This window comes from Stegastes partitus, unplaced genomic scaffold (assembly GCF_000690725.1).
Source record: "Stegastes partitus isolate 25-593 unplaced genomic scaffold, Stegastes_partitus-1.0.2 Scaffold237, whole genome shotgun sequence".
Lineage (NCBI taxonomy): Eukaryota > Metazoa > Chordata > Actinopteri > Pomacentridae > Stegastes > Stegastes partitus.
The window spans coordinates 157,463-177,968 of record NW_007577968.1 but is presented as its reverse complement, the minus strand read 5'-3'; the positions used below and the strand labels follow the sequence as shown (position 1 = coordinate 177,968).

The window sequence follows — 20,506 nt, the reverse complement described above, 5'->3', positions numbered from 1 at the left end:
GATGGAACTAAAAGATTGGTTCTTTGTTTGAAAATATGTTTCTGGTTTACATTTTGGTTAACTAACGAGCAACAGAGAAATTACTACCATCCCTGGGTAGTGTTTTTTTTTTCTGCCTAAAAATGAATAACAAAATGAAAAACATATCCGTCCACTGCTTTCTTGTTCCTAGTGTCTGCCACAGTTTAAGAAATGAAGATGCATAAAGTCAGCTCAGCATTAGATATGTAGAAATATACAACACTTACTTTGAAGAGTTTTAAACGGTACTGAGATGTAATAGTTGGTGTTTTTATGCTGCTCTTCCCCTCCATCACTTCACAGTCACCCTCATGTCTCTGTGGCATCTTGTCTTCCAGCACTACCTGACATGTTTCAGCGGAACCATCGCCGTGCCGTTCCTCCTCGCCGAGGCCATGTGCGTCGGCTTCGACCAGTGGGCCACCAGTCAGCTCATAGGGACCATCTTCTTCTGTGTGGGCATCACCACCCTGCTACAGACCACGCTGGGCTGCAGGTACACAGCATAAGGAAACGCTTCCGTTCAAACACTAAACCGCAGCCTTTGCGCAACAGTAGATGGTACATTCTACGTCTTTGAGTTTGTCCCGCCTCCCCCCCTACTTGTTCCTCTTACTTCCACAATATCTCATCAGTAAGCACCACTTAAAGACAAGCACCATTGTCAACGTAAAGTTCCCCTTTCTCCATCCTTCCTCTTTATGTCAGTCTCGAGTGTGCACGAGGGCGCCATAAGTAGATGTTTACATTCTATTTTTGTCGTTGAAGATCCATAGAAATCCCCCAGAATGAGTCAGTTTTAACGTTCATGAATAAATCTCACAGATAAACTAACGCAGCATGTGTTTTGGTAGCAGCTTCTAAAAGCTTTGAACTGTAAAAGCAGCGGTTTCTTGTGCCTATTTTCTGTCAAAGTATAATAAGTATACAACATTTTAGGTTCTGGGTTTTGTTTCTGAACACTTGAAAGGAACCCAGCCCTTAAGTCGCTTCTAATTTATGAATAAAGACAACGGCTCTGAGACAAAAAAGATTCCAGAAAACCAGCTCATGAGGCATTTAAGTGCACACCAGGAGATTGAGCTACATGTGGTTTAACTATTGTATAATTTCTGGGCAAGCCAAGTGAACAACACTGAAGCTATAATCGATTAAACACACAGGCATGTCTTTGTCAGCCGCCAAGAGGCCAGACCAGTGTGCACATGTCAGGAATAGCTCATTTGACCCACTTTCCCTTGGCTCCTCTCACTCATTTGTCCTTCCTCCTTCCTCCAAATGTCTTTTATTTTCCTTTTGTCCTCATCCTGCCTTGAGATACTCAGTCTTCTGCATTGATCGAAAGCAGAAGGTCTACATCGCCTTTTGCTTTCCGCTGTTCATCAATAAAGCCGCGCGTTAACAACGTGGAGCGTGTGCTTCGTAACCTTTGATTGAACCGTGAGGGTTATATCACTCCAATCGCTGGCCAATAAAATGTCATGGGACGTTACCTGTTGCTATGGATATTATCCCATCCTACTGGTCTCGTTTTAATGAAAGCTGGGTCATGCTGGCACAAGGTGTTATTTTTCTTTCATAAAAGAGAAAGTAGTTCACGGACTCCTTTTCTTTCTTTTCTTTTTTTTTTCTTTTAATAAATCTAATCTTTCTATCTTGACGTAGCAGATTCTCCGTCTCATTATTGTTCCCGGTGCGCAGCAGCTGCCGGCCAAAAGACCTCATTCAGACGAACCCAGACAGACATTCGCTGTTCTTTTTTGACATTATTTCAATGGCCTTCACTGATGATTACAATAATGTCCAAACACTGGCCCACCTTGGAATTTTCATTACTCCATGTTTTAGTGGGAAGTCCCGAAAACATTTTTATTACATTTTTATTGAAAGACATGCGGTGGCTTTGAATAGAGAATAAAAAAAATAAGCAAACTCTTCATGGGAAATTCTCATAGAGAAGAACAGAGTGTATGTCAGGAAGCTGGTCATCGGCTGTCCGGAACACAAAGCGGATCATTTTAAATTCTGATGGGCTTTACTTATTCATGCTGTTTGTTTGTTCTCCTTTTCATATCGCGGCTCTTAAGCTAATAGCAGTCATTGTAGGTTTGATACCTGCAAAAACAAACAAACAAAAAAAAAAGGATAATTACAGTTTTATCTGCTGAGTTATCTGGCCTTGAACTCCACCAGCCGTATCGGTGCTGACATGTTTTCAGAAAGCCGTGTTCAAATTCATTCAGATTCGTTATCGGACCTCAGAAGACGGCCTTATCTTTATTGGCAATTTTGTTATCGTCCCAGGTGCAAGAATGTTGTGATCGTGTCCTCTGTTTTTGTTGATTAGTTTCTTTCACTGATAAGTAAGTAGGATATGCAGAAGGCTGGTAGTGAAGAGAGCGCCCTCTGTTGGACACCATTGCAACACCAAGTTATGACAGATCAGATGTCAAGTTAATAAGAGTGAAAATCCTAGATGGTACATTATATTTTAAAGGATAATCCACTTGTGTAGTATTGCATTTCCATAAAAAAGTTAATTATTAGCAAAAAAAAAAAAAGCAGTAAAAGTCAGATAATCTTTGGTCTTCCTGTTCTTTTCTTTATCTTTTGGCTCCCAAAGGCTTTGTTCTTGTGCTTTCCTCGTATATGTCCAGTCGTCTTCCATTTACACCACTAAAGCAGCTGACCGAGAATAGTGGGAATTCTCTGTAAAGGCCTTATTCACCACAAGGCGTCAAGCAGATAGATCAGATTTAAAAGAAATGGTCAAAATTGTTTTAACAGTAGCAAAATGTCTTGAATTTTAGGCCCTAATACAGTCTTTTCAAGCTGCAGAAACACTCAGTAGTATCGGGAGAAACGCCCACGCTGTTCAAATTTTACAAAGATTTTTTTTGTTATTGTTGGAAAAATAAGAAGTCAAAGGGTCAGAAATAACCCTGATGACGTTGATATCAGCATTTACTATCAGCAATATGAACCCTCTAGGGTCAACAATTTAGATTTTCTTGGTGAATCAGATCTCCTACTGCATAAAAATAAACCGATTAAATTCCATATTGTAAAATATATGAGTTTATGTGCTGCTGCAACACCATGTGATATTATTATAAACGAAATGCGGTTTGAATTTATAGCATTTTATTCATTTAACAACACCAAAAATGATGGAGGTGTGTTTGGTTGTTTGCAAATTTGCAGCCCAAAACAAAAGAAAATCCAAAGCTAGAAGAAAAAAGGCTTCATTTTTTGCCTCATTATAGCAACAACGGGGAAATTCCAAAACGCACTGCTTGGCAGAGATCGCCTCGCAAATTAAAGGTTAGAGGCTGTCGTCTTTCCTCCCGTTCTTACTCGGCTCTTCCTCGTTCTCAGACACAAAGACGGAGAGGATTCTGGTCTTGGCTTCGCCGTGAATGGCATTCCTGTCACACCAGCAGCCCACTCTCTGTGAGGCGGTGCTGAGCTGAGGTGACAGACAGAGCCCATCTATCCGTCTCTCTGTGTTTACTGTCTCCAGAGAAATGTCAGCGTGTGTGCGTTACAGTCCACACTGTGGCTGTTTGTACCGCACTCGCATATTGGTTAAGGAATTACAAATACTATAATAAAGTGCAAAGTCTCAGCTTTAATTTAAGTATGTTTACATTAATATCTGTAAGAACTGTGTGGGAGATTCAGCCCATCTACTACTTACATGCACCGTTTGTAGTGTACCAGATGTCAGCACACATTCACAGTCGCATTTCAATGTCCTTTATATTTTTAGTTAAGCTTCACAACTATCGCACGCCACACTGCTTCTCCAAACCACACACATTCATGAGCACTGGACATTTTATTTTTAACTAACTTGTCTTGACTGAATATGAACCTCTCCAGTCAAAAATGTTGTTTTCTAATTGCAGCTTCACTGTGATGTTTAAGCACAGAACGAAATATGTCCAGAGTTTGTTTTTATCACACACACTCAGAAAAGTGAAGGAGTGACCTCTTGTATCAAACACATTTCAACATTGATGGATGAATGAGCAGATTATTTGTACGTCTTATGTCTGGAAACACTCTTTTCAAGACTCTCTCTGGTAAAAATCCTTTTTTTTTTTTTACCTTGGTAACCTGCTGTATGTAGTTTTATTCTGTTTACTAGAACATATCGTTTCATTTCCAACTTGAAACTGCAGCGTAGCGACGACGGTCCTTAAAACATGGTGTCAGATTTCAAGCGGTTCATACGTTACAAACCCAAGGAACCAGTCCTGTCAACTCGTGGGGTGATGATTTCCGTATCATTACTCTGATTTTGGATCGATTTAAACCAGGGCTCTCAAACTCATCTTACCGGGGGGCCACTGGAGATAAGAGTCTGGCTGAGGCTGGGCCGCATCAAGTATTCCACAAAAGAAGTAAAACTGATCCAATGTTCTCAATCTTTATTAACAACAACTCAGAACATGAACGGTCCTTTATAACATAGACTCCTCTTACCTACTCCTACCTACACTTCCTCTTACACAGCTGAGTCACATTTGGCTTGAGGGAGGAAGCAATTGAGACCCTCAGTATGGCTTGAAGATGCTCATCAGTAAGTTTGGACCTGTGCTTTGACTTCATGGTGGAGAAGAGCTTTTCACACAGACAGAAAAAACCATGCATTTGCACTGGATGACACTAGGGTGTATGTTTCCTCCACTCGGTGACACTCCCCAATCACATTTCAAGTGGTTAATGTTGCTAATTTGCGGTGTTGACACGAGCCTGAGGTATGCTAGCCCACAAGTGATTAAAAAATATGCAACGCCCAGGGCAACGACTCGTGTAGGTGCGTGTGAATAAAATGCGTGGGCTGCACTAACGTTAAACTTTGATGTCAAGTAGGGGGCAATGGTGGAGTTATATCGAAGCCATTTGGGGTTTTTTTTATGGGAAAATTCCAAATATGTCTCTTTGGTACACAGAGATGAATTTTTAGGTGTTAAATGGAAACTTTTGGTCCCATACACTAAAAACTGGACTTCTCAGACGTCTTGTGTCAAACATATTGACAGATTGATAGATTCTGGAGTTTTGAATGCAGGAGAACAATGTGGAAATTACTTTTATTTGTTAAATAATGTCTGGAAAGGCTCTTTTAAACATCCCCTTCCAGTGAAAGTCAAGTCTTGTTAACATGTCAATATGCAGTTTGTTTGTTTTTTATGTGCTTGAAGCTTTATTATCAGCAAAATGTCACAGCTGAGCACATCCGCCTGGAAACTGTGGGACCAATGATGGTCTTCAAAACAATAACAGACAGAAAATGTTATTCGAAATCGATTTTTTTTCGTCTTGCAACATGTTTGGAAAGTAAAATGTCTCGTCTAGCCTCATGTACCGGCCCACGAGACGGTTCGCATGTCCAAAAAGAAATCTGTTGAAGCTCATTACTAAAATATGTCTTTGGCAGTTTCATTTTCTGATGACGACCATAAAGAAGGACGACCGGTTAAACTAGACGATCTGAGTCCTTGCTCAGGTTTCCTCAAATATTCACGATGAGTAGAATGAAGTGGAAGAACACAGAATGGCAGTTCAGTTTAATTATTAAGCTGTTAAACAGTATTTATCATGTGCATGTAAGAAAAATGTTAAGTTGTTTTGATGCCACATCCTCAATGTGGAGGGACGGTAAAGGAGCATGTGCACAGCAGTGAAGAGATGGAGATGGGGAGGGGATACGTGGAGCGGTTTGATGAGTCACGGTGCCAAGTGAGGTCGATCAAAAGGGGCAGAAAAAAAAAAGCACAAATGCTTTTCCAGGAAAGGTGAAGTGTACGAGCACGTGTTTCCCCCGAGTGTCATGTCTGTGTGTGTGCAGCTGCCACCTGCAGACATGTGACTCGTGGAGTGCACTCGAATGTGAAATGATTCAGTGTGGACTTACTGGGGTTTTTTTTTTAAACTCTTCTTTATCCTTGCTGCCTTTCATTTGTTAGATTTTTATTTCTGAAAGCAAAATAGAGCGACTGAATGTGTTTTTGAGCAAAGAAACAAGCGGAAACAAGCAGGAGAACAGCAGTCTGATGCCTTTTTTTTTTTAATAAACAGTCGGTCCATCCCATTTTTTTCTTTTGATCGAGCAAAAATCAGATCGAAACAAACAGGTGCGCTTCTAATCCGTAACAGTTCATGAATACTCGCTTCCTCTTTCTTAAGAATACACACGTCCTCTCACTTTTCCAGCTTGTTCACACTTTTTAACACTATGTGCATGTTTGTACGAGAGTCGATTGATGAATTCTGTTTTATGGTTTCCCCTCTGCTGTCATGACTCATTACAGGGAGGGGAAATGTAACTGGTTGCTCTGTGTCCTCCTCTGTTTAGCTGACCTTAAGTTCGCCAGCAGCAGACCGGGGGGCAATCTTAGCCCGCACACTGAATGGTATCCAAAAAAAAAAGAGATAAAAATAGAGAGCAAGAATAGCTTGTATCCCACCATGATGACTCTTTATTGGAGGTGGTTCTACACATAAACTAGCAGAGTTTTGACACTTAGTGGTTTGTTTCAGTGATGACTCGAGCTCTGAAAGTGATTTTAAAACGGTGCTTTTCTTGTCTTCAGATTGCCTCTTTTCCAGGCCAGCGCTTTCGCCTTCCTCGCACCAGCTCGAGCAATCCTGTCACTGGAGAAATGGAACTGCAACAACACAGGTAGAACTCCTGTTGTTCTGTCTTTCCCTCTTGACTCGCTCAATGCCGGCAGTCCCGAGCAATAAAACGTAAACTGTGTGTCTTTTGTCCCAGCCTGCAAAGATGGCAGAGAATTAGTGGGATTAGCCGGTTTATATCTGTGTGCTCCAAATGAATCTCTAGAGTTATGATTCACGTAGTGGTCTTACGATGTTTTAATTATCTTCTTCGTCTTTCTCCACGAGCAGTGGTCCCAGCGCTGAACAGCACAGAGCTCCTCCACACAGAGCACATCTGGCACCCCAGGATACGAGAGGTGAGGCGAGAACGGGCAAATGTCAAACACACAAACAGACCTGGGAAGTGTGTAAGCCAGAGGATAGACATGTTGGATGATTACCAAATATTCATTGTGGAAAAGCAGGCTGCGTTCAGAAGTAAACAACTTCATTAGATGTTATTCAACCCAGCTTGAATAACTCCTCACAGAAACCTTTACACAACTGTCGTTACATAGTGGGTGTTTCCTAACGATGAACAGAGACGTCACTGTTTCCCTGCACGCTTTGGTTTTGTGTGACAGATGCCGCTAATTTGCGTTAACCTTTTCTGTTCGCATAAGCCAGTTGGGTAATCGCTCTTTGCGTGACACGCGAACGAGGCGAAACTCAATCAGACGGAATCAAACGGCTGAATCGAGGAACACGCAGGTGATAAAAGGCGACAGAAGAGAACACAAAGAGCGATGAAGGCCCCGCAAACGAGATTATGGCTCCCAAACACTGGCTCTGTTGCCACCGCCGCGTCTACCCACGATGCAGACAGCTTATGTTTATTTTTAAATCGCGAATTAAATTGTTCACGTTATTTGGCTAAAGACAGGGGTTTCCCTCAGGCGCCTGGCTGGCAGAGGTGGTACGACGTGTGGTGGTTTGCTGCCAACTCTGACAGCTGTGATGCTTTTTGTCTTATGACCGGTTACCAAAGATGTCTCTAACAGTGGCCTCGTTCATAAATTATGTACACACATTAGCTCCATTTTTGCCTGAATCTTATTAAGCCTGATTATTGGAAGCACTTTCTTTACCAATACTGCAGAAACTGGAAGTTTAGTTTTGCACAATTAAATTTAGGGAGGTTATTTTAAGCCGTTCTTTGAGATAAAGTGAAGAGAGACGGGAAAAAGTGGCTAAAATGTGCATTGTAATGACATGCAGCAGATGGAATCGAACCAGTGACTCACAGTTTAGCGTTTCTGTGGTATGGACCCCAACCAGTTAACTATTGGATCGCCCCTAAATCTAAGCGTTTTAATCCCAGTCTCAACAGTCTATTCCTGCACTTAATGAGTTGCTGATTAAAAATGAAACCAATTCAAAACTGCAGCTGCGTTTAAGTTTGTTGTTCCAAGTTCTGCATCTTTTGTTTTTTTCCCCCCATAGTTTCTAAAAACGTCTTTGTTTCATTACTCTGTCAGATCCAAGGGGCCATCATCGTGTCGTCCCTGGTGGAGGTGTGCATCGGAGCGCTGGGCCTGCCCGGCATCCTGCTGAAGTACATCGGACCTCTGACCATCACACCAACTGTGGCCCTCATCGGCTTGTCTGGGTTCCAAGCCGCAGGGGAGAGGGCCGGAAAGCACTGGGGCATCGCTATGCTGTAAGTACACGCAAAATATATTAAACATGTCATCGGTAAGAGTATTTACGAATGATGCTCTGTTTAAAATACGTTTCTGTGGCAATACAACAGGGCAGCAGTGCATTCATTTGTATGATTGTAAAAGAACTAGACTGAGCCTACAGGTGGACGACTGTAGTGGATAAAACTACAGGAGGTTTCTGTTTTGACAGACTATTTTTGTCTACTGTCACCACCACTGAAACTGCCTGAATTATCACCGTCTATAACCAGAGTTGTCCGTTCATAAGCAAATCAAGAGGTTTTTAGCAGCTGCATGTTTCGTACTAAAAAGATTTCAGTGCTTTGAGTCTCATCGGATGCTTTTGCGGTATCTGCTGTAACTCATTCACTGATTTATCGTGATTTCATAAGCAAATCAAACTTCCTCTACAGAGACTATTGAGAGAAAACCTAAGAACCCTCTGCATCCTGTAGACTGTAAAGCTTCAGAGGACTGACTCAGAGGAAGATGCACTTTACAGCCGTCGCACTCAGACGGTGTGACATCAGCTCCTGCTGTGTCATGGCTGTTTACACTGTAGCTGGAGGGCCTCTCCTATCGCTCCACAGGGACCGAGGATCTGTGCCTGTAATTGCCACTGATTTCTCAGGCAGTTAGGATAATTGATTGGCTCTGAAGCCTCTGGGGTCTGAGTCAGCTATAGTCGGAACTAACGGGAACATGTTGGTACATGACTGGTTCTCTCCAGGAAAAATATACACGAAAGGAAGTAAGAGGTTATCTGATTAAACCACACTGTTTCTGCAGGACTATCTTCTTGGTGCTGCTCTTCTCTCAGTATGCCCGAAACGTCCACTTTCCTCTGCCAGTCTACAAAGCCAAGAAAGGTTGGACCTCCTACAGACTGCAGGTCTTTAAAATGTTTCCTGTAAGTACACAACGTCTACACACTTACTTCAGCTTTTGTGTTGTCTTGGGTTTCGTTTTGCACCAACTGTCTGGGTTCTAGTGTTCTGCTTCCTTTTTTCAATCTAAATATTCTTCCCCCCGCTCCTCTAATGATTTGACCTTTGTTTCTTTACACTTGTCTTCCCGTGTAAGTCACAAATTATTCAACAGAGCTCATCTCGTGCTCCCTGGGAGGCGTCTGAGCGCTGCGTAAATCAGTCTGTTCCTACCCTCTGCTGGTGAAACGATAAAAGCGCCGCTGAATTTACGCCCGACTCACCCATCAGTCTGATTTATACCCGTTTCGTCCCAAGGCCTCTCATTGCTGTTGTGCTTTTTTTTTTTAATGTTAAAGTGAGTTTCATTTTGTAACCTTGGAAGCTGGAAATACATTACAACCCTTTAGTACTGGTTGTAAATGTCATGTACTGTCTGGGAAAGTTAAAATGTGTTAAAGTCACAGTGAAGTCAGACTGTTTACATCTTCTGTGTTCATGAACAGATAAGTTCTTAACCAGGGTGTAGCTATAAGAGGCGTTTAAATCTGATCCCTTGCGGTTTAGTGGATTGCTCACGTGGTTTAGTGAATGTATGACATTATATAGACGTGTAAATGACTGTTGACTTTCACATCCACCCAGTTTTAGTCGGCTAACATCCACACCGTCATATCCTAACGTCATATTGCATAGTTAGCTACCATGACGAGCAAGTTTAAGTGTGTCCAAGGCGCATGTGATCAGATAAATGAATGCATTAGTCCTGATCTTTTTTCACACATTTGGTGTAGAACTAATTTGATGTAACTTCCCTGAAGTGGCACAAGGATCCAGGTTTAACCGTCTGAGCCCCACCTGTATGGAAACAACACAATCCTGGCTACAACTAACTCAAGAATGTCTTTTGTGCAGTATATTAAAATTATAATGCCGTGAATCATATGAAAGGAAAAACATAACTGAAATTGACATGTACGAAGGTTTTCCAAGTGCCCACAGGCGTCACTAATACTGAGGAAAACACGGTAAATCTTACATACTGTGCATACTTTCCTACTTATGTGTGAGTTTGTTTACGTCTCCTATCTGCTCTGTGTAAACACAGATTGCAGTTCAGCTGAAAAGTCCGTGAGTTCTTGTTACGGGACGGTTGGTTGCAGCTGAGTCATTAATGGCTTCACGGTTGTGACAAGGAGCGCAGAAATATGTGTTTTTACATAACGTATTTAATGCAGAGGGCTCATTTTTAAATGCCACATGCAGCAGAATGAAGTGATTTTGATGAATTATCATGATTTTAAATTTGGATTTAGTCACATTTTCTGACAGAACTGCAGACCACAGATGAGTAGTTCACAGACCGCCCATCAGCTAAAGAGCAGACTGTTTCTTTTTCAGTGTTTTTATCGTTTCTGGCTCTGATATATACTGAATTTTTTGCTTTTCAAAGCCACCGGCAGCATTTTGGGATTCAGAAGGTCAAACTTGTCAGATGTGATTTCTTCATTTTACGGGAATGTCTGACGAGTGTGTTCTCCTCTCCTGCACCCAGATCATAATGGCCATCCTGGTGTCATGGCTGCTGTGTTTCATTTTTACTGTGACCGACGTTTTCCCGCCGGAGAAGGACAAGTACGGTTTTTACGCCCGCACAGATGCTCGCCAAGGAATCCTGGCAGCCGCACCGTGGTTCAAAATCCCCTATCCATGTAAGTTTATCAGGAGGAGGAGGAGAGAGGTGTTGGAGAAGAATGATGATGTTAGACCTCGTGTCTATGAGCGGTGGACATTTTCCCTTTGACTTCTCCTCATTTCACATACAGTAAAATGAACTGGAGGAATAATAACCTCAGTGATAAAATACCACTACAATGCAGTTTATCATAATGATAAATTCAGATTCTATACAGAGGATTGAGACTGGTTATGTTGCATAATCTGTCATTATTGTCATCATTATTTACATAAAGGTATTCATCCAGCACTTAAAAATAAAGGTTCACTAAGTGCAATGACAGACAAAGTAAGTGCAGGATATGAAGAAGGCACAATAACAACAAGCATGACAGCTCAGCCAAAAACAAAAAGGTGAAACTGAGGTGAAATTAGCATAAAGTTAAAACAACAAACAGAAGAGACAAAAATACAGAATGCAAAATGTCAATATTAGTAAATACAAGTAAGATAATAAGACAATAAAAAAGAGGACGTACACATAAAAGCACGTCTATAAAAATGGATTTTAAGTGATTTAAAAAAGGTTGATTTTACAAACTTTATTTCTTTAGACATGGACTCTGAGGGACTGTGATGGCAAAGGAACAGTCACCTTTAAGCCTTAGCGTTGATGCAGCTGTGTCTTATTGGGTCAAAGTTTCTGCTGAGGCCAGGTGCAGGTCTGCTTTAAACATGAATCCTAAAATCAATTCTAAAATGACCAGTGTGCCAATAGGGGGAAGCTAAAGTTGGCTCAATGGTTAGCATCATTGCCTCGCAGCTAGAAGGTCGCCGGTTGGCGTCCCGATGAGGACACCCGGGATCTTTCTGTGTGGAGTCTCCATGTTCTCCCCGTGCAGTGTGGGTTCTCTCCGGGTTCTCCGGCTTCCTCCCACAGTCCAGAAACATGTTGAGGTTAATTGGTGATTCTAAATTGTCCGTAGGTGTGAATGTGAGTGTGCTTGGTTGTCTGTCTCTAAGTGTAGCCCTGTGATAGACTGGTTGCCTGTCCAGGTGAACCTGCCTTCACCCTGAGTCAGCCCTAAGCCGCAACCCTAGTGAGGATTAAGTGGTGTATACATGATGGATGGATGGTTTGCTAAAACCAGTAAGAAGCCGAGCTGCTGCATTCTGAACCAGATGGAGACGAGACTGTGACTTTTATGTCAGAAAGGATGGAGTTGAGGGCACTAACTCACACTACAAGTCTTCCAGACTAAGACAAAAACCACCTTGCTACAGACGACGAGGCCAAAAGCGTCACTTTAAAGTTATTTCCTGTTAACCTGCTTCTCACCACCTCTGACCCACGCTGTGTTTTCACCTCCACAGTTCAGTGGGGCACTCCCTCTGTGACGGCTGCAGGCGTCATCGGCATGATGAGCGCCGTGGTGGCCAGCATCATCGAGTCCATCGGAGACTACTACGCCTGCGCTCGCCTCTCCTGCGCTCCACCGCCGCCCATCCACGCCATCAACCGGTAACTCTCGTTAATCCGCCTCCTCATTCTCCCTTAATACTCCAGTTGTTTATGAAGCACAGCACGGGCAATTTGCTGTCTGGTAGATGCTTTAATCACGCTGCTTTTCCTCTGTGTCTGCAGGGGCATATTTATCGAGGGTCTTTCCTGTGTGCTGGACGGGCTTTTCGGGACAGGAAATGGCTCCACATCCTCCAGTCCAAACATAGGCGTCCTGGGCATCACTAAGGTTACACACAGACTGTTGTCTACTTTCATTTTTGACTGCATGCGTCTGTGTTTCCTCGTGATTCACTGATTAGTCAGCCGGCTGAAAATTAACTGGCAAATGTTTGTTGCTGTGTCTTACATGTGAGGATTTTCTTTCTTTTTTCTCCTGTTTTCATATCATAAAAACATACTGTTGGTTAAACACAGTGACCAATTTCAAGAAGTTGCCTCGAGTTCTGGGAAATTGTGATGGACATTTATAAATTCTCTGACCTTTACAGACAAAATGGAATCAGTGATGAGTAAAAGTATTAAAAAGCCTTCACATCTGATGCCACAAGAAAGGCCTTTGAAGGTATTAAAACACCTTGAAGGCTGTAGACAGGAGATTTTAAACATCTTTCCAATCCTTTTTTGAGGTATTTGAATCTGTGCCATCAGATTACTGTTGTTCTGTAGGAGTCTATGAAAGGCCCATCTGTTATGACAGCAACAGTCGTGTAAAATTTAGCTAAAAAATGGGGAAAATAAGCTTCAGTTGTGCATCAGTTGATTAATCTATGCGTCATACAAGTTTGGGTCCTAGTAGCTGATTGGAAATTGCTCCTAAGCTGGTTGGAAGAAATAAATACGTGTGTAAATGTCAGTAAATGTAATTTTTCTTTTTCTTTTTTTGTTGTTTTTTTTTCTTTCCCCTTTTGTAAAAAAAACTGTTCAGTCTGTGTGATGTTTAAGAAGTCTTTAACATCCCTTTTCTCCCTGATGGCTCCTCCTCCAGGTGGGCAGCAGACGTGTGATCCAGTACGGAGCCGCCATGATGCTGCTGCTGGGGCTGGTGGGTAAATTCAGCGCCCTGTTTGCCTCTCTGCCCGACCCCGTCCTGGGAGCTCTGTTCTGCACCCTGTTCGGTATGATCACAGCGGTGGGACTGTCCAACCTGCAGTTCGTCGACCTCAACTCCTCCAGGAACCTCTTTGTCTTGGGCTTCTCCATCTTCTTTGGCCTGATGCTGCCGAGCTACCTCAAACAGAACCCGCTGGTCACCGGTGAGTGCAGGGGAGGGATCCTACACTAGATCTAATGATTTGTACTGATCAATAAACTAACCTCCCAGAAGTGGATTGTAACTCTTGTCTATGCGTTCAAAACATTTAAAGCATTTTCTTTTTCTGATTTACACTGAGTAGCACGTACTGTACATTTTTCTCTCTCTAATATCTTGTGTAATATTCAGGATGTTTGTTTCCTTTTATTGCTTCCTGGTCGTACAAACATTTGTATTTGTGTGAATACAGATGTGTCTTAGGTGTTGGAAATATGTCAGTTATCCTCTGGATGCTGCAACTTGTTTTCTAACAGTATGTACCCGGGACGGTCCTATCAGTTTCACCCCTGATCAGATCCAAGTCATCTGTCGATACCAATGCTGTTTCTCGTCCATGGACGCAGCGCCCCCTTCATGAGATGGCGAGAGTGAATGTTTAGTGTCTATCCCAGATGTGCATTCCACAAACCTTACTAATAAAATGATCCTGAAGAAATGCTCTCCCATCTCACCTGTACTACTTTGTACGTACAGCAAAATGACAATAAACTTGATTTGAAGTATTCTAGGTCAGCTGTAGTACCTGTATGTGTCACCAGGTGGAGCATCTTACTATCTGATACTGCAGCGACCAGAGGAGGCAGTCACAGAGGGCATTGTGGGGGTTTAGCTAGTAAACGGGTACCATGACGAATTCTTCTTTGAGGCTTAATGACCTGAGGCCAGAGCTCATGCATTAATTTAAGTATGGATGAGGTAGGACAGGAGTTTTCTAGTGATATGTATGATGCATCTTTGACTTAGATATTAGTACATAACCACTAAAATGTGGTCTGAGGTGATATATTTAGTAATTGAATATATTTGCTGCACATTTTAGCGAATTAATTTTACATCATGTTTGGCAATGGATGTAAACAAAGGATCTGGCTTAGGTTCTTGCTGATATGGACCAGTAAACACTGACAGTCCTACAGGATACATCTGAGCTTTGTTGTTTGAGTTTACCCGCACGCTGCAGTTCTCTTCAAACTCCCACTAATTGTTAATCACATTTCTAACACTTTGTGAAACACTGATGATGATGTTCTCTGTAATGACCCATCGTAGCAGTTTTAGCAGTTTTCAGTTTTAGCCTCAACCCTCGTCTCGACTTTCTCTCGTTATCTTTCTCAGGCATAGTTGAAATTGACCAAGTGCTGAACGTGCTCCTCACCACTGCCATGTTTGTCGGAGGGTCTGTCGCCTTTATTCTGGACAACACTATCCCTGGTAAGGTCTTTGATTTACTCTTTGTCAAACTGATGATGGAAACGTTTGTAATCATGGTGATGCGACAGTAGTTTGAAGAAACATTTTTTTAAGGAAGAAAATCATAATAAAGTGGCTGCCAAGCAAAGTGTGTACAAAGGCAGAACATGCAGAGGTAGTTCTGTATCTGATCCTCAAGATTTTCCTGGGAGAGCCTGAAGTTGTGTTCGTTGTTGTACTTTTAACTGTTAATTTAATTTACCGTTTGTTGTCAGGTTCCCCTGAAGAACGAGGCATCAGGAAGCTGAAACGTGGTTCTGGCCTCAGTGCAGCAGAACTGGAAGGGATGAGATCTTACGATCTGCCGTTCGGAATGGACTTCATCCGCAGATACCCGATCTTCAAGTACATCCCCATCAGCCCCGCGTTCACAGGCTACCAGTGGGGGAGGCTAAAGGAGTGCGGCAGGAGCAGAATGGGACACGGGGATGTGGTGAAGGGAGGAGGGATGGGAGGGGAGGGAGGCACAGCACCGGGGGAGAGTCGGGTATAGCCAACGGGCTGCTGGAGAAGTCCTAAATGTTGCTGAATTTGGGGAGCAAGGGATGGTACACTAAGATAAAACGACGGGAGAGCGGAGGACGGCAGCGGCGCAGGATTGTGTGGAAGAAAAATGTGATGCACCAACCCCCCCACCCCCTCCCCGCCCCCTCCGTCAGTATGTGTTTTCTTTAGCTTGTGTCAGTCTTTTCCCACTTCCCACTATGCTATTTTCAGCATGCTATAGCAAGTCACAGCATGCTACAAAAGATGTCACCGCGCTGAGGCCGGTCGGTGTGCGTGCATGTGTGTACAGTATGCAGTAAGAGATAACGGGTTCGTGCACTAATTTCCTTGCACTTCAATCCAGAGGGAGACAGATGGACGTCAGACAGTCGAAGCCGAGCGTCTGACGGCTCACTGACTCGTAATCGCTGCTAACTCGTACTGCCCAAGTCATTTTTATGAAACGCGTTCTGCTAAAAGCACAGTGGAACGGATTTATGTCAATTGAGGATCACGTCACGAGTCGTTCGCCTCCAGACTCGTTATGCAACCACATTAGAGGAAAAAAAAAAACACGCGCAGACACACACACCGACAGCCTCGCCACAACTAGCTTGAGCTCTACGATGCACGACAGGGGTCATGTAGATTGATGGAAGTAGTTTGTCAGGTGCCCTTAGCCACGCAAAGTGATTGTGAGATTTATTTTTGCACTATCTGCCTCCTGAGTTCAAAACTAGAATGTCACTTCACGGCCCGCTCCCCGGTTTCCTCCAGTGAAGCTCCGCAGAGACCCACTGAGCAGCACATCTCACGTTAAAGCACCTCACATCTCTCTTTGTCTTCATGTAGGAGAGCGCTAACAAAAAAAAAACAAACCCTCACTAATATGTCCGTTTACATGGTTCTACTTCAGTATTAAGCAGCGGTTACTAACAAGACCAAAACTCTACCTTTCCTGAACACACACTTACTTCTTGTTTTACGAGCTAAATTAATTATTTTCTGTTTATTTGACTGCCTTTATTTGCTTTACATGTTGGCACTTACACAACAAGCTTTTAGCAACTCCTGCAGTTGCAAAAGCTACGACGACGCACAAAGCGAGACGGACACGTGGCCTTTGTCAGGGAGACTTTGTGTACATAAATACTGGGCCTAACACAGACACACAACGACGACGACAGGAGAATTAAATGTTCTTTATCCGGCGACAGCAGACATCTCTGGTCCTCTTTCAGTTTTTTAGGGGTCACATGTGCTCTGGTTTGTTTTGTTTTTTAGCAGTAATGTGTGTTAAAGTAGGATTTGCAAAGGTTGCACCATAAATAATGCAAACCCCTCATTAGTGTGGCCGCATAATTGTAACAGAAATTAAGGTTGGGAACGTTTAAATGTAATACGAGGGGTTTCTTTGGGTTTTTTTTTTTGACTCAGCCGATCGTGTCTGCTGCTCATTAACACTCGATGGTGTCGATGACTTTCCCTCACATTCCTCCTCCCATCCTCATCATCTCCTCCCACTCTCATCCCTCTGTTTACTGGAGATATTCGTTACTCTTCATCTCTGTTGTGTTTCAAGTCGTGGCAGCACGTTTTGGCTGAGCGACGCGTAGAGCATCAGCAGCCTGAAAAACCCTGGAGAGCGATTCTTTCATTTGACCACACTGTGTGCCTCTGCTGCTCTGATTGAAAAGCAGCAGTTTGAAAATTACAAACATAATCGTGGAAAATTGTAGAAACAAAGAGTCGCACAAATATTTAGCCCAGCCGAGACTTTTTACTAAAACCAAAATGCTAAAAGCTCTTCTTTTTTTTTTCTTTTCTTTCTTTTTGCTGTTCTTTGTTCTCATAAACCAAAACTTTTCTTTTGTTGCTACTGAGAAACTTAGTTTGAAAATTAGTCTCGCCCCCAAAACTTTTTCTCCTCTTTTTGTCTCTTTTGTTGAAGCTATTTATTTATTTATAAGAAGAAAGTCGTTTTAATGATTGCCTGAAGCAGGTTTATGTGTCTCTTGCACAATATTGAAAGTATATTTATGAGTTTACTCGTCGGTGCCCTGTTTCGGACTAAATCTGTCGACCGCTGCTCCTGCATTCGGCCTCGGCTGCAGTCGGTGCTTCTAGAAGCTCACCTGGAGACGGCGGCTGTCGAAGGTGGTTTCTGGTGTGAGATGTAAACCGCTTCAATTTCATTCCATTTATAACGTGTTGTTTTTAAAAGCAAGAGAGAAAAAAGAAAAAAACACTTTCAGATGTTGAACTGGATCGTTTAGTCTAACCTCCGTGTCAGGGCCTTTTTACTACAAGTACTGTTTGCACATGTAAAGGTGCCAAGAAGATCAGGGTCTGAGTGAGTCCTGCTCACTCGTCTGAAGCCCTAAAGTGTCACTATTGTGCTTTTCCGGTTTATAGTCGAGTAAGAACATGTTTTTTGTTTATTGGCCTGAAGGCAAGTGGCCGGACTGCTTCTTTGTGAATGAATATTTTTGACTGAGAGCGTCTCTGAGCTTCATTTATGACTTCATCCCTCTTGTGACATTTAACATTTTCTCACCGTTTATCCAGCAGTGAATTACATCTTCAGAGGTATTTTTTCTACACGTATGATATTACAGATGTTTGCTCAGGACACACCAAGGTTAAAATCCAACGTTTCCACAGACTGAGATGTAGGGCTGAATATTAAATCGTGATTTTAGACACTGCAGTTGAGCGTAGACGTTCTGCAGTGCGAGTAAACCAGCATTTATATCATGTATAGTCGTGTCCTCCTTGAGCGACCGTCAGCTTCTGATGTTTGTTTCAAATCTATCAGTATTGAACCTAAACTTCACTTTTAAAAAATGACATTGAAAATTAAATTTTAAAATCACAATATCCATCAGAAAAGTTGCAATTAGATATTTTTCCTAAATCATTCAGCCCTGCTTTAATGCTTTGCTTTTTATTTTCCTGTCTGGCTGGATTAAGTCGTAGCAAAGCTGCAGTGCTTTACAGAGACCAGCATTCAACCAAAAATAGGAGTTTCAGTGAAAGGTATTACACTGCTTTTATCACACCAACCATGGATGCTACCTAACATTTGTCTTTTTATTTTATTTTACTAGAAAGCATAGTGGAGATAGAGAGAGGATATGGGTGAAGGAACTAGAACATTTCAATTAAGGCCACCGTTTTTCACTTATATCTGTCCAGTATGTGCGTTGGTTATAAAGCAGAAATCCTTCATCAGATCACAGAATGCAGTATTCATGTGGAAATGTTGGATTTAAATGTTGGTCTCACCAAATCAAATGATGGTTCTGGGTAGACGGTGAGAAACCTGACGAGTGCTGGAGTCACAGAAGAGGCCGTTTAGAGACCGCCTCGGAAACCGTAAATCTAAAATCTCCCCACATCCTCCATCTGACTGCTGGCTGTGCTCAGGACTGGCATCTGGATAGCTGTAGACACAAAGCAGTGTTGGTGAAATCAGCGGTGTGTTTGTGGCGCGCCGGCTGGTGTTTTGACTCCCCTGCCTTTGGCGGCGACCTTGCTCCAGGACCTGGCGATGATCGAGTAGACGTCAGACGGCGGCCGCCGCCTCCTATGTCTTCTCTGCCAGAGAAGCGGAGGCTGGTCTGGCTCCTGTCCGAGTGGGTTCTTCATCATGCACACATGATAATCACGTGCAACAGCTCGACCTTGTTTTCTGTGTCATATCATGTTCGTTCAACCAGCACTTACTTCTCCCATCACACAGTCTCTCCTCCCTCCACATCACCCCCCAACCCCCTGCAGTGACGATATATTGGTGTCCTCTCATGTTTAGTGTACCTGGTTTTCTCCCTGGGAATTCTTACTGTTGATGTTTCTGGATGCGGGAGGAGACACCGGCTGGCCGCCTCGTTAAGAGCCGTGTTGGAGTTGGGCAGCTGAGCGAACCTGCCTCATCACTTCACCTCAATGAACACGGGATGTCTTTGTGCCTAAAGGCAGCTTCCTCTTGATTTTAACGTCTACCCTCCAGTTTTTAATCACACCGTCTCTCTTATTCTAGTTGTTACAGATTTAGCCGAGTCAACAGCGAGTCAACAGTTTTTTTGGCTTTGTTTCAACCAACAGACGGCTCTTAAGAAGGCGGCCTTAAGGTGTGTAACACAAAGGCATCAATCCCTTTCAGTTATTTTGAAGGGGGCGCTACCTGAAGAATATACTTCTGTGTATTAAGTGTTTTATCTTTTTCAATGTTTTGGGGTTTTTTTATACAGTGTTTTTATGTTTTTGCAAGCAGATATTTGTAAGAAACAAAATCATAACTTTTAATCTTAAATCATGCTGGAAAGCGCACCATCTTGTACTTTTTATTTAAAAAGTAAATACATTTTGATCCTATTTTGAATCTGTGGTTTGGTGGAATCCTTTTGTTGGTTAGGACCTTTTTTCATATTGTATTTTTTTACTCTAACGTTGCTTTCTGTCCATGTTAACACCATTACTAGTACAAATCAAAGAACAAGCTGAGAAACTTTAAAAAAAAAAGAAAAAGAAAAACAACAACAAAAAAACAATGTATATTTAATGGAGTACAGTTTGCTAAACATTCTGGAAGATAAATTGTGTAAAACTAATTGTAGCAACAAAATGTTTTATTCTCTGTTCCTAAAACTATTTAATAAGATGTTACAGAACGAATTCAGTCTTTTGTCTTTTTTCGTCGCCAAAATCCTGAAGGTGACGTTTGTTTGTTTTCACTGCAGGAAACCAAGAAAAACTAACCAGAATTTTCTATTTTATTAACGGCAGCTTCTTTCCATTCCTCTGTTCTGTGTAAATACCCAAATATGATTTAACTGAATATAAGCGATAATGGATTCATGTGCTATTTAGAAAGGAAGAAATAACAGATGCTATTTCCAGTTTTCTCTTTCACACGTTTGAAAATCGATCACATTTTTTCCTGACTGTTCGAACAGCTCTGAAACTGCAG

At 42.4% G+C, this 20,506-nt stretch overlaps 1 protein-coding gene across 4 annotated transcripts in view; it reads left to right on the top strand.

Moving 5' to 3' along the window:
- The window catches only part of slc23a2 (solute carrier family 23 member 2), a 45,428-nt gene extending 25,217 nt beyond the window's left edge, over positions 1-20,211 (top strand). For all 4 annotated transcript variants that reach the window (XM_008281566.1, XM_008281564.1, XM_008281563.1 and 1 more), the window contains 11 exons: positions 360-517; positions 6,627-6,715; positions 6,943-7,010; positions 8,172-8,353; positions 9,147-9,267; positions 10,839-10,995; positions 12,335-12,482; positions 12,606-12,711; positions 13,471-13,738; positions 14,914-15,009; positions 15,264-20,211. In XM_008281566.1, coding sequence (XP_008279788.1) covers positions 360-517; positions 6,627-6,715; positions 6,943-7,010; positions 8,172-8,353; positions 9,147-9,267; positions 10,839-10,995; positions 12,335-12,482; positions 12,606-12,711; positions 13,471-13,738; positions 14,914-15,009; positions 15,264-15,541 — 1,671 coding nt within the window. In that variant the 3' untranslated portion in view covers positions 15,542-20,211. The remainder of the gene's footprint in view (positions 1-359; positions 518-6,626; positions 6,716-6,942; positions 7,011-8,171; positions 8,354-9,146; positions 9,268-10,838; positions 10,996-12,334; positions 12,483-12,605; positions 12,712-13,470; positions 13,739-14,913; positions 15,010-15,263) is intronic.
- Positions 20,212-20,506: the final 295 nt, after the last annotated feature.